General features: G+C 53.4%; 1 protein-coding gene and 1 pseudogene across 5 annotated transcripts in view; one reads left to right on the plus strand and one right to left on the minus strand.

Moving 5' to 3' along the window:
- Positions 1–17234, plus strand: part of RFWD3 (ring finger and WD repeat domain 3) — a 63411-nt gene that overhangs the window by 19924 nt on the left and 26253 nt on the right. For all 5 annotated transcript variants that reach the window (XM_030581514.1, XM_030581516.1, XM_030581513.1 and 2 more), the window contains one exon: positions 1607–1721. In XM_030581514.1, the coding sequence (XP_030437374.1) occupies positions 1607–1721 (115 nt within the window). The remainder of the gene's footprint in view (positions 1–1606; positions 1722–17234) is intronic.
- LOC115660678 lies at positions 3826–3902 on the minus strand (annotated as a pseudogene).

Genomic DNA, 17234 nt, shown 5'->3' on the forward strand with positions numbered 1-17234 from the left:
ATCGAGGCAAGTGGTTATTCCCTTCTCTTCAGCACTGGTGAGGCCGCATCTGAAGTATTTCAGCCCCCCACTAGAGAAAGGATGTGGACAAATTGGAGAGAGTCCAGCGGAGGGCAAAGAAAATGATTAGGGGGCTGGGGCACATGGCTTATGAGGAGAGGCTGAGGGAACGGGTTATTTAGTCTGCAGAAGAGTGAGGGAGGGATTTGATAGCAGCCTTCAACTACCTGAAGGGGGGTTCCAAAGAGGATGGAGCTCAGCTGTTCTCAGTGGTGGCAGATGACAGACTAGAAGCAATGGTCTCAAGTTGCAGTGGGGGAGGTTTAGGTTGGATATTAGGAAACACTGTTTCACTAGGAGGGTGGTGAAGCACCGGAATGTGTCACCTAGGGAGGTGGTGAAATCTTCATCCTTAGAGGTTTTTAAGGCCCAGCTTGACAAAGCCCTGGCTGGGACTGTTTAGTTGGGGTTGGTCCTGCTTTGAGAAGGGGGTGGAACTAGATGACCACCTGAGGTCTCTTCCAAATCTTCTGTGATATGTAACTCATAATATCAATATAGATATATGCTACAGATGTTTGTAATGGAAACTTCCTTAATATCGGCCCCAATACTAAAACAAACGCAGTTGTATTTTGCCTTTTACACAACAAAAATCATATGACAAAACCACAGGGTGCAGTTAGGTCCCACATAATTGTATTTACTAAACAGATGCAAACATGTAAGCCTATGTATGCCTATACTGCTGCTCTGATTGGTTTGTAGCAGTTTCTGAAACACAACACAGCAGCACTAAAAACTCCCATATTATTTAAAGGGTTACTACTCTATTCCTATAGGCTGCGTACTTGCTCTCCCTTTATGTAAAGGACACTTAAAAGAAAAGTTACAAATGTGTTACTGTCAAAATTTCTATCACTCAATATACAACATGGCATAGATTAGTCTGAGAGGTGGTTTATGACTTCTCTGGAGAATGTCTTAGGCATCACAACAGTATCTGTTTTTTCTGATGTAGCCATATTAGTAACATCTTCCTGCTCTGTAGTATTAGGGTCACTTGTAATTTAAAAAAAAAAAAGGACCTTATACTCGTGGTATTATTACAGGTCAGTGTCTGGCTGTATTGTTGGCTTGTTAATATTCCGTACCTGTCGAATTCTTAAATAGGAAATGTACAGAATGTTTTTTTCCGCCGTATTCACTTTTTTATTTTGCGATTGATGGAAAGGGCTTGCCTGTCTTTAAAGAAGTAATAGGACAGTCTTTGTGAGCCACTAGATAAAAGGTCACAGTTACTGTTATGCATAACTAAGGCCCCTCTGTTATTCACCTCCAATAAATTATTAGGAGGGGAACTCAGATGGGAAAGTTGTTTATGCAAAAAAAAAAAAAAATCCACAATAACTGGCTAACTGCTAATGGCCGGGAGGCAGAGCAAGGAGATAAAGAGTGCAAGATTCAGTGGGATTTACTGAAAATGTTGTTAAGTTTACCTGAGTGTGGCTGTGTTTTAACCTACACTGGTAATAGAGCTGCAGCCCAGAGAAACATCCTAAGTTGTGTCCAGTCGTGATCATTTCTTTTTTTCTTCTCTACTTAGCTCTTTAGAAAAGGAGCAGATGTTGCGGAGACAGGCAGAATTGGAATCTGCACAGAGCCGTCTCCAGCGGCAGGTCTTAACAGATGAATGCAGTAAACTTCGCAAGCAAGTTCAGGTAAGTTCAGCTCCTGCCCATTGATGATGGGCTCTTCATTGCCTCTCTCTCTTCAGCTGCTGTCTCATGATGTACTTTCCTTCCGTGTTTAGTCTGAGCGAGCTTGTGTGTGTTCTTCCAAGCAAGATAAAATATCTTGTCAACACAAACACACAACTTCCAGTTTCATCACTGTTCGTAATTCAGTAATGTTTTAAGGTTTTCTGCAAGTATAATTTCTCACTAATTATAGTTGAGCATTTAATTTTGAACTCGCGTGCTATTACTCAGATAACCATTAAAGTGAATGCTCTCAGTGAACATTTTACTTTTCTGACATAACTTTCTAGTGTGATTTTGGTAATGGATTTTAATAGATCAGATTTCTTTTTAGACTGTATCCTATAGGTTCTTCCATCTTTGCTGAAACCAGGTCAGGAGTCACACTGTCTCTTCTGGTGGTATTACAATATGACCAGTTTATAACTGCAGGCTGCTTGCTGTGGGAAGAGCTATTTAGAGACATCACTGTTTCCTCGTACTTACAGACTGCAGAATTAGTGAGAACAAACTCTTGGCTGCAGAGATGTCTGGTGATCTGTTCCTTTCCAGGTTTAGTCTGAAGTTATATAACATTCTGATATCTTATCACCTGCAGAAAAGGCTGTGCTGGTTTCCTGTAGAGCAGAGGTGGGCCATATTCGGCCTTCCAGATATTTTAATCCCTCCCTTGAGCTCCCACCAGGAAACGGGATCTGGGTCTTGCCCCGCTCCAGCTGGGGAGCGGGGTCTGGGTCTTGCCCCGCTCCAGCTCCTACACACAGGGGCAGCCAGGGGGCGCCACAGGCTGCCCCCACCCCAAGGGCCACCCTCGCAGATCCCATTGGCTGGGAATCACAGCCAATAGGAGCTGCAAAGATGGCACCTACACACAGGGCAGCGCGCAGAGCTTCCTGGCCACACCTCCGCATAGGAGCTGGAGGCGGGACATGCCACTGTTTCTGGGAGCTGCTTGAGATAAGCACCACCTGGAGCCTGTCCCCTGGCCCTCTCCCATGCCCCAACCCCCTGCCTGAGCCCTGATCCCCCTCACACCCTCCAAACCCCTTGGTTCCAGCCTGGAGCACCCTCCTGCACCCCCAACTCCCCAGCCCCACCCCAGAGCCTGCACCCCCAGCCAGAGCCCTCATGCCCTCCTACACCCCAGCCCCTTATTTTTTGAGCATTCATAGCCCACCATACAATTTCGATACCCAGATATGGCCCTCAGGCCAAAAAGTTTGCCAATCTCTGCTGTAGAGAATAGGAAGGTTTATGGAGACTTTCAGCTGTTTTGCTATCTGGCACCTTTCACCAGTGCTATATCCTTGTTACTAGGCTTGGCAGAATTTCATTTTTATTTTGTTTAAAATAAACATTGATATCAGCTGAAATTGTAAAACATTGTTTTTGATTTTTATCTGTTTAAATTTTCACAGTTGTGGGAAATTGAGGATTGGATAATATTTAATGAGAAACATTGAGATTCAAAAACCTTCTAAAATCCAGCTTGTCTACACCACATGTCATAATATATAAAGTAAATATTCTTAAATCAACAAGTTCTCAAGCAGCATTTTTCTTAGTTTGCTTATCTGTATATTTTGATTATCGATGGAAATATTTTGTCAGTGTACACAGTGAAATCAGCATTTACTAACACGTATCATTTTAAAAATTGAATCCTTCTAAGCCTGCTTATAACCTTTTCCATTTCTTGCTGTATCAAAAGATACAAATATTTTATTCAGCCTTCCACTTAGTTTCACTTTTGCTTTTGTTCTTTGCTTTTTGAATTTCTCCTGTTTTATACTCTCCTTGACTGTGGGGTTAGGTGGCATCTGCTGTGCTACAATCTGCCAGTATGACCATGACACAAGGCTTCACAGATTAATTGGCTGAATTCCTATGTCAGATTGCATGTCACATATGAGCTAATGAGAAGATCTGGTTCACCATGGACATTGATCAAGGAAAATCATAGATGCAGTAAATCTCTAGATTCCACAGTGCAGTGTCTTTCTGCGTTTCTGTGAATTTTTACCTTGATGAAGCATACAGACTAACAGTGCCAATAAGATAAATGTCAGAAATACTATACAGATTAATTACCACACATCTCTAGTTACAAACTATAGAAATGATCCCTGAAAGTATAGTCTTAGTATTTATACTACATTCCTCACTGTGGCATCAAAGTGCCTAAAATTACACACCAATATTAAAGTGCAGTAAATAACTTTACATTCTGAACACTAACAAATTAACGTTTGGCGGAAAGTTCAGAATGGGAGTCCTATTTAATTTGTGTAGCCTTATACTATGGGAGTATATGGAATAAGAGCGGGGAGGGGTAGCTCAGTGGCTTGAGTATTGGCCTGCTAAACCCAGCATTGTGGGGCCATTTAGGGATCTCGGGCAAAAATCTGTCTGGGGATTGGTCCTGCTTTGAGCAGGGGGTTGGACTAGATGACCTCCTGAGGTCCCTTCCAACCCTGAGATTCTAGGATTCTGTGAAGAGTGCTGTATGTTTAAATTGAGATTATGTAGTGAAATATGCAACTTGTATTTTAATAAGAATAGTGTTACTGAACACTTAGACGTATTTAAATGGCATAAAAAGCTATGACGTAATTAAGCTTGTAAAATTAAGTATAATGTAAACACAGAAGCTCTTATTATAAATCTTTTAAATATAAAGAATATATTCAATAATAGAAAATTCTCTGACTGCATGGAAGTTTCTTGGGGACATATAGTTGGTACAAAACCAGTAGATATAGTACAATGTCATATACTTCTAGGAATCTTAGTGGAAACTAATGTAAATTTCCCCTTTTTAAAGTTACTGCGTAAGCTAGTTCTTCTTCGAGCGATTGCTCATATCCATTCCAGGTAGGTGTGCACGTCGTGCGTGCACGTTTGCCGGAAACTTTTTACCCTAGCAACTCCAGTGGGCCGGCAGGTCGCCCCCTAGAGTGGCGCCACTATGGCACTTGATATATACCCCGCCCGCTCCTCAGTTCCTTCTTACTGCCGTGTCGGTTGCTGGAACTGTGGAGTGCGGCTTGCTGTCCTCCACGTCCCTAGCTCTCCCTTGTACACTGTTAGTAGTTGTAGTTGTAAATAGTTTCAAAAACAGTTTAAGGTAGTATAGTAGTTAGTTGTTTATTGTATATAGTTGTAGAACTTATTCGCGGGGTGGGCTGTTGCCCTTCCCGGCGCCCGGCACCGGGCTCATGCCTGGTTCACCGGGCTCATGCCTGGTTCGCCGGGCTTCAAGCAGTGCTCGGCATGCAAGAAACCGATGCCGACTAGCGATCCCCACGACACGTGCCTCAAGTGCCTGGGGGAATCGCACATCACTGAGAAGTGTCGTATCTGCAAGACCTTTAAGCCTCGCACAAAGAAAGAGAGGGATCAAAGACTCCGCGCTCTCCTAATGGAAGCGGCACTGACTCCGGTACCGGCAGCACAACCGGCCACCTCTACTCCGGCACCGGACCGCGCCGGCACCGGCAAGACTCCCTGGCACCGGGAACTGATCCAAGACCCTCAACGTCTACAACACCATCTAGGCAGGCTGGAGTGGAACCCCCGGCACCTACCTTGGCCGCGGTACCGCCTGCAGGGCTGCTGTCGACTCCTGGCCCGGAAGGTCCATCGAGTCCGGCCCCTCCTAGCTCCCCCTTGAGATCGGGGGCTCGAGCTTAGTCCCATCTACGCCGGAGACCTTCGCCTCGGCACGGGACTTGATAGTGCTCACTGAGCCATCGCAGCCTCAGACCACGGTACCCCCGGGGCGGGTAACCTCCAGAGGCAAGCCAATGCTGAGAGTGCCGTCTCTGGAGTCCAGGTACTGATCGCCCCGGAGACGTGAACGCTCGCGATCTTGGCGCCACTCGCAGTCCCGGCACCGTTCTCCTCGGCGGTACCGGTCGCACTCGCGGCGCTGGTCAGCATCTGCACAGTCTCGGTCTGGCTCCTCTTACCACCGGCACCGAGGCTCTAGGAGCCGTTCACCTCGGCGTTCAGCTCCTCAGTCGACCTCCCGGCACCGAGCCGGTGGTAGGTCCCGGTCGACCTTCCGGCACCGCGTCGGTGGCAGGTCCCGGTCCCCAGTGCCATTCCGGCACCGCGCTGAACGCAGATCGCGGTCTTGCTCTCGGCACCGACCTTGAGGCAGATCCCAATCTGGATCCCAGCACCGACTACCACACCAGTCCCGATCCCGGCACCGGCACGACTCACGGTACCGATCCTTGGCACCGAGGAGATCGTCGGCGTATAGAGAGTTCTTCTTCAAGTGCTTGCTCATATCCATTCCAGTTAGGTGTGCGCGCCATGCGTGCACGTCTGCCGGAAACTTTTTACCCTAGCAACTCCAGTGGGCCGGCAGGTCGCCCCCTAGAGTGGCGCCACCATGACACCAGATATATACCCCTGCCGGCCCGCCCTCTCCTCAGTTCCTTCTTACCGCCATGTCGGTTGCTGGAACTGTGGAGTGCGGTTCACTGACCTCCACGTCCCTAGCTCTCCTCGTCGTTTAGCTTCTAAAACTTTTTTTCTCAGTTAGTTATAGTTACCTTTTCAGTATAGTTGTAGTTAGTTAAGTTTTTGTAAATAGTTATTGAACGTTGCCTGTGGGTGGGCTGTTGCCCTCCCCGGCACCCGGCACCAGGCCCATGCCTGGCTCGCCAGGGTTTAAACAGTGCTCGACTTGCAAGAAGCCGATGCCTACAAGCGACCTCCACGACGCGTGCCTGAAGTGCCTGGGGGAATCGCACATTAGTGACAAGTGCCGCATTTGTAAGGCCTTTAAGCCGCGCACTAAAAAGGAGAGAGACCAACGTTTCCGCGCCCTCCTCATGGAAGCGGCTCTCTTTCCGGTAGCGCAGTCCACCGCTTCGGCTCCGGCACCGGACCACGCCGGCACCGGCAAGACTCCCTGGCACTGACCATCTCCGGCACCGGGGACAGACCTACGTCCCTCGACGTCTGTCTCCACACCCAGGCAGACCCGAGTGGACCGCCCAGCTCCTACCTTAGCCGTGGCACTGCCTGCAGGACTGTCGACTCCTGGCCCGGAGGGTCCGTCGAGTCCAGCTCCTCCTAGCTCCCCAATACGATCAGGAGTCGAGCTAAGGGTCCCGTCAACGCCGGAGACTTTCGCCTCGGCTCGGGACTTGATTGCTCTCACGGAGCCAACTCAACCACAGCCGCCACCCACGGGACGCATCATATCCAAGGGCAAGCCGATGCTTTGTCCATCCTCTCCCGCGTCCCGACGCCGATCACCCCGAAGGCGCGACCGCTCACGCTCGGGGCACCGCTCGGAGTCCCGGCACCGATCGCCCAGACGGTGCCGGTCGTACTCGCGGCACCGGTCACCATCTGTCCGGTCCCGATCAGCTTCATCACATCATCGGCACCGAGCCTCCAGGAGTCGTTCGCCTCGGCGTTCGGCACCGCGGTCGACCTCCCGGCACCGAACCGGTGGCAGGTCCCGAACCCGGTCGACCTCCCGGCACCGCGCTGGTGGTAGGTCTCGGTCTCCATTGCCGTCTCGGCACTGGGTCTCCAGAGGGTCGCGATCCCGCTCTAGGCATCGACATTGCTCCCGCTCTAGGTCGAGATCTCGGCGCAGGTCATCACGCCGCTCTCGGTCCCGGTATGAGTCACGGCACCGAGCCTCGGCACCGAGGGGAACATCAGTCGCGGCACCGGCGGCGCTGTACCATTCCAGCTCAGCGCCTCCCTGGCCTGCTACGGAGCCCTCCGTCTCCTCCCTCGATGATAGTGCCTATGACAAGACACTCGACAGGCACGAAAACCGCTTCCCGGAGCAAGATCGAGGACATCCACAGTGGGGGTTCTGGACCCCGTGGGCATATGCCCAGACACAAGGTCCTCAACACATCACCCCCCATCCATTGGCGGAGCGTAGACCACCGGAGGCTACGGTGTCCAGGCCGCCCCTCTCTCCGCAAACGGAGGACACTTCCCGGGACCCGGAGCTCCCTCAGGATACCGAGGTGCAGCCCCTTTCACAACCCCCTGTGGATACTCTGTTGCCCGGAATCTCCTCATCTTCATCCCCGGATGAGGCGGTGGCCGGTACCTCATCCTCCAGCCCCCCGCCATTGGATTTAAGGGCACACCAGGATCTCCGCCGAGTGGCTCAAAACCTAAACCTACAGGCGGAGGAGGTAGAGGAAGTGGAGGACCCAGTGGTGAGCATCCTGGCAGCCGATGTGGCAACCAGGGTTGCCTTGCCTTTTCATAAAGACTATACAAAATAATGCCAATAACATCTGGCAGTCACCGGCCTCCATTCCCCCGACCGCTCGGGGGATGGAGCGGAAATACATGACCCCATCTAAAGGGTATGAATATTTGTACGTTCACTCGACTCCCTGCTCATTGGTGGTCCAGTCGGTGAACGACAGGGAGCGCCACGGACAAGAGGGCCCGGCGCCTAAGTCAAAGGAGGCCAGGCACATGGACCTTTTGGGCCGCAAGGTCTATTTGGCAGGGGCTCTGCAGCTCTGTGTATCCAACCAGCAGGCCCTCCTCAGCCGCTACTCCTTTAACACCTGGGTAGCGACGGAGAAGTTTGCGGAACTCTTGCCACAGGACGCATGCCAGGAGTTTTCCACCATCCTGGATGAGGGCAAGAAGGTGGCGAGAACATCACTCCAGGCCTCCCTTGATGCCACTGACTCGGCCGCGCGAACCCTGGCTTCCGGGCTCACGATGCAGCGCATCTCGTGGCTGCAGGTCTCCGGCCTTCCGCCGGAGCTCCAGCACACGATCCAGGACCTCCCCTTCGAAGGCCAGGGCCTGTTCTCGGACAAGACTGACCCTAGGCTGAAGGACCTAAAAGATAACAGGGTCATCATAAAGTCGCTTGGAATGCATACTCCGGCGACCTAGCGCAGGCCCTTCAGACAACAAAACCAGCAGCAGCAGCGGCGTCCATACCTCCTGTTCCGCACTAGACAGGAACCCTCGCGATGCCGGGGCAGGAACAACCGCCGCAGGTAGTCAGGAGGTCAAGCGGGACAAAGCCAGGGCTCTGCTAAGGCCCCCCCAAGGGCCTAAGCCTTCATTTTGAAGGTGCGCCCGAGGGCGCAGTACCAGTTTCCCCTACGGATCCTTTCCCGCAGTTTTCCAACCGTCTTTCCTTTTTCCTCCCGGCGTGGTCCCAAATAACATCGGACCGCTGGGTCCTACGCACGATACAGGACGGTTATCGCCTGCAGTTTTCCTCACCGCCGCCCTCCCACCCTCCTTCCCCGTCCCTCTTCAGGGACCCCTCTCACGAGCAATTCCTCCATCAGGAAGTGCACACGCTCCTGGCCAAAGGAGCCATAGAGGCGGTTCCAGAGAACGAGAAGGGCAAGGGGTTTTACTCCCGCTATTTCCTGATCCCCAAATCCAAGGGCGGTCTCAGGCCCATCCTCGACCTGCGGGAACTCAACAAGTACATTGTGAAGTTGAAGTTCCGCATGGTGTCCCTTGGAACTATCATCCCGTCCCTGGATCCCGGAGACTGGTACGCCGCCCTCGATATGCAGGACGCCTATTTTCACATTGCTATCGCCCCCCATCACAGTCGTTTCCTCCGCTTTGTGGCCGACCGCCAGCACTATCAATTTGTGGTCCTCCCATTTGGCCTCTCTATGGCCCCACGAGTATTTACAAAATGTATGGCAGTAGTCGTCGCTCACCTCCGACGCTGCCATATCCACGTCTTCCCCTACCTGGACGACTGGCTGATCCGGGGTACGTCGGAGCAACAAGTCAGAGATCATGTCGCCAGGATCAGCACCCTCTTTGCTGCCTTGGGCCTCGTAATCAATGCCAACAAGTCCACTCTACTCCCCACGCAGCGGATAGAGTTTATCGCAGCCGTTCTAGACTCTGCCCTCGCCAGGGCCTTGTTACCCCTGCCCAGGTTCCGGTCATTGTCAGACATTATTCTCCGGTTGCGAGCAGCCCCGCTGACCTCAATCCGAACGTGTCTGGCCCTATTAGGCCACATGGCGGCCTGCACGTTTGTAACAGCCCACGCCCGTCTCCACATGAGACCTCTTCAAACATGGCTGATTACCCAATATCGACCGACCAGACGGTCATTGGATACAGTCATCACCGTCCCTCAGGCGGTGCTGGACTCTCTACACTGGTGGCTGGACCGATCCGTAGTCTGTGCGGGGCTCCCGTTCCATCCGCCCCAGCCTTCCACATCCCTAACCACGGACGCTTCTGACCTGGGCTGGGGAGCTCACTGCGGCACTCAGAGAACTCAGGGCTTGTGGACCCCGCAAGAGATCAACCTCCACATCAACGTACGGGAGTTGAGAGCGGTCCGCCTTGCTTGTCAAGCATTTGTCCATCTCCTACACGGTCGTTGTGTTGCGGTGTTCACCGACAACACGACGACCATGTTCTACATCAACAAGCGGGGCGGCACCAGGTCCTCTCCCCTCTGTCTGGAGGCGATACGTCTCTGGGAGTTCTGCATAGCCCATTCTATTCACCTTTCCGCCTCCTACCTTCCCGGAGTGCGGAATACCCTAGCGGATCGGCTGAGCAGATCCTTCCTCTCACACGAGTGGTCCCTCCGTCCGGACGTCGCCCTCTCACTCTTCCAGAGGTGGGGTCATCCCCGGATAGACCTCTTCGCATCCCGGGTGAACAGGAAGTGTCGAAGATTCTGCTCCTTCCAGGGTTGGGAGCCCGGGTCTCTCGCGGATGCATTCTGATCCCTTGGACAACACACCTCCATTATGCTTTCCAGCCCATTCCCCTGATTCACAGAGTTCTAATCAAGGTGCGCAGGGTCAAAGCCCAATTGATTCTCATAGCTCCGGCATGGGCCAGACAGCACTGGTACCCCATGTTGTTGGACCTCTTAGTGACCAACCCAGTTACCCTACCTCTTCATCGGGATCTCATCACGCAGGACCACGGCAGGCTCCGTCACCCGGACCTTCTGTCGCTCCACCTCACGGCGTGGCTCCTCCATGGTTGACTGACTCTGACTTGCGGTGCTCCACCCCGATCCGCGAGGTTCTCTTGGGCAGCAGAAAGCCTTCCACCAGAGCGACTTATACAGCCAAGTGGAAGCGTTTCTCCTGCTGGTGTGCAGAGACAGCTCTTCGTCCTATGGAGGTTCCCGTCACCACTCTTCTGGACTACGTCTGGTCCCTTAAGACCCAGGGGCTGTCATTGTCATCCCTACGAGTTCACCTCGCTGCCATCTCCGCTTTTCATCCTGGCGTGGACGGCTGTTCTGTTTTCTCTCACCCCATGGTGGCGAGATTCCTGAAGGGGCTGGAGAGGCTCTATCCCCAAATTCGCCTTCCGGCCCCCTCATGGGACCTCAACCTGGTCCTGTCTTGGCTCATGGCCCCTCCTTTTGAGCCATTAGCTACCTGCTCCCTACTTTACCTCTCAAGGAAAACCGCCTTCCTTGTGGCCATTACCTCAGCTAGAAGGGTGTCAGAGCTGAGGGCCCTCACGGTGGACCCACCGTATACGGTCTTCCACAAGGATAAGGTACAGCTGAGGCCACACCCTGCCTTTCTTCCCAAGGTGGTCTCAGCTTTCCATGTCAACCAAGAGATTTTCCTCCCAGTTTTCTTCCCTAAGCCCCATTCGTCCCGCAGGGAGCAGCAGCTTCACTCGCTAGATGTCCGACGGGCGCTAGCCTTTTACATGGACAGGACAAAACCCTTCCACAGGTCCCCTCAGTTATTCGTGGCAGTAGCGGACAGGGTCAAGGGGCTGCCTATCTCCTCTCAGAGGTTATCGTCATGGGTTACGTCCTGCATCAGGACCTGCTACGACTTGGCCCAACTTCCGTTGGGCCGTGTGACTGCTCACTCTACCAGAGCACAGGCATCCTCGCTGGCCTTCCTCGCCCGAGTGCCCATTCAAGAAATCTGTAGGGCAGCGACCTGGTCATCTGTTCATACATTTGCTTTGCATTATGCCCTGGTCCAGCAGTCCAGAGATGATGCTGCTTTTGGATCTGCAGTGCTCCAGGCCGCGACCTCTCACTCCGACCCCACCGCCTAGGTAAGGCTTGGGAGTCACCTAACTGGAATGGATATGAGCAAGCACTCGAAGAAGAAAAGATGGTTACTCACCTTTGTAACTGTTGTTCTTCGAGATGTGTTGCTCATATCCATTCCACACCTGCCCTCCTTCCCCACTGTCGGAGTAGCCGGCAAGAAGGAACTGAGGAGCGGGCGGGCCGGCAGGTATATATATCTGGTGTCATGGTGGTGCCACTCTAGGGGGCGACCGGCCGGCCCACTGGAGTTGCTAGAGTAAAAAGTTTCCGGCAGACGTACACGCGCGGCGCGCACACCTAACTGGAATGGATATGAGCAACACATCTCGAAGAACAACAGTTACAAAGGTGAGTAACCGTCTTGTCTATCAAACTGGCTCGGCACCTCCATGGTCTTCAAGGGAACCATCCGTGTCCTCTCAGGCGGAGAGCGCCTATACGCTGGGGCAGGACAGACACGCGGCCATGTTTCAGGACCCTCCGCGTCAAGAACGAGGGCCTCAGCAGTGGGGGTTTTGGACCCCCTGGGTGTACTGCCAAGCCCAGGGTCCACAACATATCACTCCCCGCCCTGCAGCGGAACGCAGGCCACCAGAGGCAACGGTGTCTCGACCCCCTCTCTCCCCGGAAGCCGAGGACAGGTCCAGCCACCAGGACTCAGAGCTCCCTCCAGAGACAGAGGTGCAGCCCCAGACACAACCCCCCGTGGACGCTCTGCTGCCAGGGGTCTCCTCGTCGTCTTCCCCTGATGAGGCGGTGGCAGGTACTTCGTCCTCCAGTCCTCCCCCTCTAGATCTTAGGGCACATCAGGACCTCTTCAGGCACGTGGCGCAAAATCTAGACATTCAAGCAGAGGAGGTCTCTGAAATCAAGGACCCGGTGGTGAGCATCCTCTCCGCCGATGCGCCCACCAGAGTGGCCCTGCCCTTCATTAAGACTATTCAGGCCAACGCCACCACTATCTGGCAGTCACTGGCCTCCATCCCTCCAACCGCTCGAGGAGTGGAAAGAAAGTACATGGCCTCCTCTAAAGCCTATGAATACTTACACGTTCAACCGACACCCTGCTTCCTTGTGGTCCAGTTGGTGAACGACAGGGAGCGCTATGGTCAAGAGGCCCCGGCACCCAAGTCTAAGGAGGTGAGGCAGATGGACCTCCTGGGCCGTAAGGTCTATTCAGCGGGGGCGCTACAGCTCAGGGTCTCGAACCAGCAGGCCCTCCTTAGCCGCTACTCTTTTAACTCCTGGGTAGCAGCGGGCAAATTTACAGAACTGTTACCACAGGACGCGCGTCAGGAATTTACCACCATTCTTGACGAGGGCAAAAAGGTAGCGAGGACCTCGCTGCAAGCCTCCTTAGATGCTGCGGACTCGGCCGCTCGGACCCTTGCCTCAGGGCTTACGATGCGCCGCATTTCCTGGCTCCAGGTCTCTGGCCTTCTGCCAGAGCTCCAGCATACTATCCAGGACCTCCTCTTCGAAGGCCAGGGCCTGTTTTCTGATAAGACAGACCCCAGATTAAGGGACCTTAAGGACAATAGGGTCATCATATGGTCTTTGGGGGTGCATACGCCTGCGACACAGCGCAGACCCTTCCGACAGCAGAACCAACAGCAGCAGCGTCAGCCGTATCCTCAGTTCCGCCCGCGGCAGGACCTTAATAGGCGCCGCGGCAGGAACAGTAGGCGCAGACAGTCGGGCGGCCAAACGGTGCAAAACCAAGGCTCCGCCAAGGCCCTACCCGGACCCAAGCCTTCATTTTGAAGGTGCGCCCGAGGGCGCTGTATCAGTTTCCACTTCGGATCCTTCCCCGCAGTTTTCCAACCGTCTTTCTTTTTTCCTCCAGGCGTGGACCCAAATAACATCGGACCGTTGGGTCTTGCGCACTGTACAGGCCGGTTACCGCCTGCAGTTTTCATCGCCCACCCTCGTCCCTCTTCAGGGAGCCCTCTCACGAGCAATTCCTCCGTCAGGAAGTGCAGACGCTCCTCTACAAGGGAGCCATAGAGGAGGTTCCAGAGAGCGAGAAGGGCAAGGGGTTTTATTCCTGCTATTTTCTAATCCCCAAGTCCAAGGGGGGCCTTAGGCCTATCCTCGACCTGTGGGAACTCAACAAGTATATGGTGAAGTTGAAGTTCCATATGGTATCCCTTGGGACCATCATCCCATCCCTGGATCCTGGAGACTGGTACGCCGCCCTCGACATGCAGGACGCTTACTTCCATATCGCCATATCTCCCCAGCACAGGCGTTTCTTTCGCTTTGTGGTCGACCGCCAGCATTATCAATTTGCGGTCCTTCCATTTGGCCTCTCTGCAGCCCCGAGGGTGTTCACGAAATGGATGGCAGTTGTCGTCGCGTATCTTCGGCATGGCCGCATTCACATGTTCCCCTACCTCGATGACTGGCTGGTCCGGGGCACATCGGAGCTGCAGGTCCGCGACCACATCCGCAGGATCAGCAGCCTCTTTGCTGCCCTAGGCCTCGTGATCAACGTGGACAAGTCTACTCTGCTTCCCACGCAGAGGATAGAGTTCATCGGGGCCATTCTGGACTCTACCCTAGCCAGGGCCTTGCTACCCTTGCCCAGGTTCCAGTCGCTATCAGCCATCATTCTGCGCTTGCAGGCGGCCACGCTGACCTCTGTAAGAACATGTCTGGCCCTCCTGGGACATATGGCGGCCTGTACGTTCGTGACAGCGTATGCCCGACTCCGCATGAGGCCTCTTCAATCTTGGCTCATCGCGCAGTACCAGCCGGCCAGACATTCGTTGGACACAGTTGTCACCGTCCCCCAAGGGGTGCTGGACTCCCTTCGGTGGTGGCTGGATCAGTCTGTAGTCTGTGCAGGGCTCCCGTTCCATCCACCCCAACCCTCGGCATCCCTGATGACGGACGCCTCGGATCTCGGCTGGGGGGCGCACAGCGGTGCTCGGAGAATGCAGGGCCTGTGGACCCTTCAGGAGCTGGACCTCCACATCAACATACGGGAGTTGAGAGCGGTCCGTCTTGCTTGTCAAGCGTTCGTCCATCACCTTCAGGGTCATTATGTCGCGGTGTTCACCGACAACACGACGACCATGTTCTACATCAACAAGCAGGGCGGCACCAGGTCCTCTCCCCTATGTCATGAGGCGATGCGACTCTGGGAATTTTGTATAGCCCATGCCATTCACCTTTCCGCCTCCTATCTCCCGGGAGTACGAAACACTAGCGGATCGACTGAGCAGGTCCTTCTGCTCACACGAGTGGTCCCTCCGCCCGGACGTCGCCCTCTCACTCTTCCAGAGGTGGGGTCGTCCCCGGATGGACCTCTTCGCGTCCAGGGAGAACAGGAAATGTCAGACATTCTGCTCCTTTCAGGGTCGGGAGCCCGGGTCAATAGCGGATGCCTTCCTTATCCCATGGGCGAGCCATCTGTTTTACGCGTTCCCTCCCTTTCCGCTGGTACACAGGCTCCTCCTCAAGGTGCGCAGGGACAGAGCTCGAGTGATTCTGATAGCTCCAGCGTGGGCCAGGCAGCATTGGTACCCCATGTTGCTGGACCTCTCAGTAGCCAACCCAGTTGCCCTTTCCCTTCATCTGGACCTGATCACCCAGGACCACGGCAGGCTCTGTCTCCCGGACCTTCAGTCTCTGCACCTTATGGCATGGCTCCTGCGTGGTTGACCGGCTCCGAGTTACGCTGCTCTACCCCGGTTCGGGAGGTTCTCCTGGGCAGTAGGAATCCTTCCACCAGGGCTACTTACTCGGCTAAGTGGAAGCGTTTCTCCTGTTGGTGTTCGGAGAAAGGGTTTCTCCCTACGAAGGTTCCCATCACCACTATTCTGGACTACATCTGGTCCCTCAAGGCCCAGGGTCTGGCGTTATCGTCCCTTCGTGTTCACCTAGCGGCTATCTCCCCGTTTCATCCCGGAGGGGATGGACGTTCCGTCTTCTCCCACCCTATGGTGGCGAGATTCCTGAAGGGGCTGGAACGTCTCTATCCACAGATCCGCCCTCCTGCCCCTTCATGGGATCTCAACCTGGTCCTAACTCGGCTCATGGGCCCTCCATTTGAGCCGTTAGCGACTTGCTCCTTGCTCTACCTCTCATGGAAGACTGCCTTCCTAGTGGCCATCACCTCAGCTAGACGGGTGTCGGAGCTACGGGCCCTCACAGTAGATCCCCCGTATACGGTCTTCCATAAAGACAAGGTGCAGCTGAGACCACACCCTGCCTTTCTACCCAAAGTGGTCTCAGCTTTTCACATTAACCAGGAGATCTTCCTCCCCGTCTTTTTCCCAAAGCCCCATTCGTCCCGCAGGGAACAACAACTCCACTCGCTAGATGTCCGTTGGGTGCTAGCGTTTTATGTGGACAGGACCAAACCGTTCTGCAAGTCCCCCCAGCTATTTGTGGCGGTAGCGGACCGGGTCAAGGGGCTACCGATTTCCTCGCAGAGGATATCTTCCTGGATTACTTCCTGTATCAGGTCCTGTTATGACCTGGCCCACGTTCCTGTGGGCCGTGTGACTGCACACTCCACCAGGGCACACAGGCGTCATCACTGGCTTTCCTTGCCCGCGTGCCATTCCAAGACATTTGTAGGGCGGCGACTTGGTCATCGGTCCACAGATTCGCTTCCCATTATGCCCTGGTCCAGCAGTCCAGAGATGATGCGGCCTTTGGCTCTGCAGTGCTCCATGCCACGACTTCTCACTCCGACCCCACCACCTAGGTAAGGCTTGGGATTCACCTACCTGGAATGGATATGAGCAATCACTCGAAGAAGAAAAGACTGTTACTCACCTTTGTAACTGGTGTTCTTCGAGATGTGTTGTTCACATCCATTCCACACCCGCCCTCCTTCCCCACTGTCGGAGTAGCCGGCAAGAAGGAACTGAGGAGCGGGCGGGCAGGCAGGGGTATATATCAAGTGCCATAGTGGCGCCACTCTAGGGGGCGACCTGCCGGCCCACTGGAGTTGCTAGGGTAAAAAGTTTCTGGCAAACGTGCACGCGCGGCGTGCCCACCTACCTGGAATGGATATGAGCAACACATCTCGAAGAACACCAGTTACAAGGTGAGTAACCGTCTTTTTTTTGTTGCTAATATCCATAATTTTAAACTGCATTATCAAAATCAATGTTGAAACCCTATACAGTAATAGATGTACATTTGGTATTAGAATTTTCTAAGATTAAAGTGAGAATACTATTTAAATAGAAATTCTTAAGCATTTCAGTTTTTATAAATTCATACTTCTGGTGTTAAAATCCAGCTCCTGAGTGCATATGTGCACTCGGCTTTTATTGTAGTTTAACCACTGTATATAATAACATTTTGTGAAGTTCTCATTAAAAGCATATTAATTAGCTGCTTGTGCATTTACAGTAAGAAAAGGCTACCTTAAGTGCATAGCCCCT

This window comes from Gopherus evgoodei, chromosome 12 (assembly GCF_007399415.2).
Source record: "Gopherus evgoodei ecotype Sinaloan lineage chromosome 12, rGopEvg1_v1.p, whole genome shotgun sequence".
NCBI lineage: Eukaryota > Metazoa > Chordata > Testudines > Testudinidae > Gopherus > Gopherus evgoodei.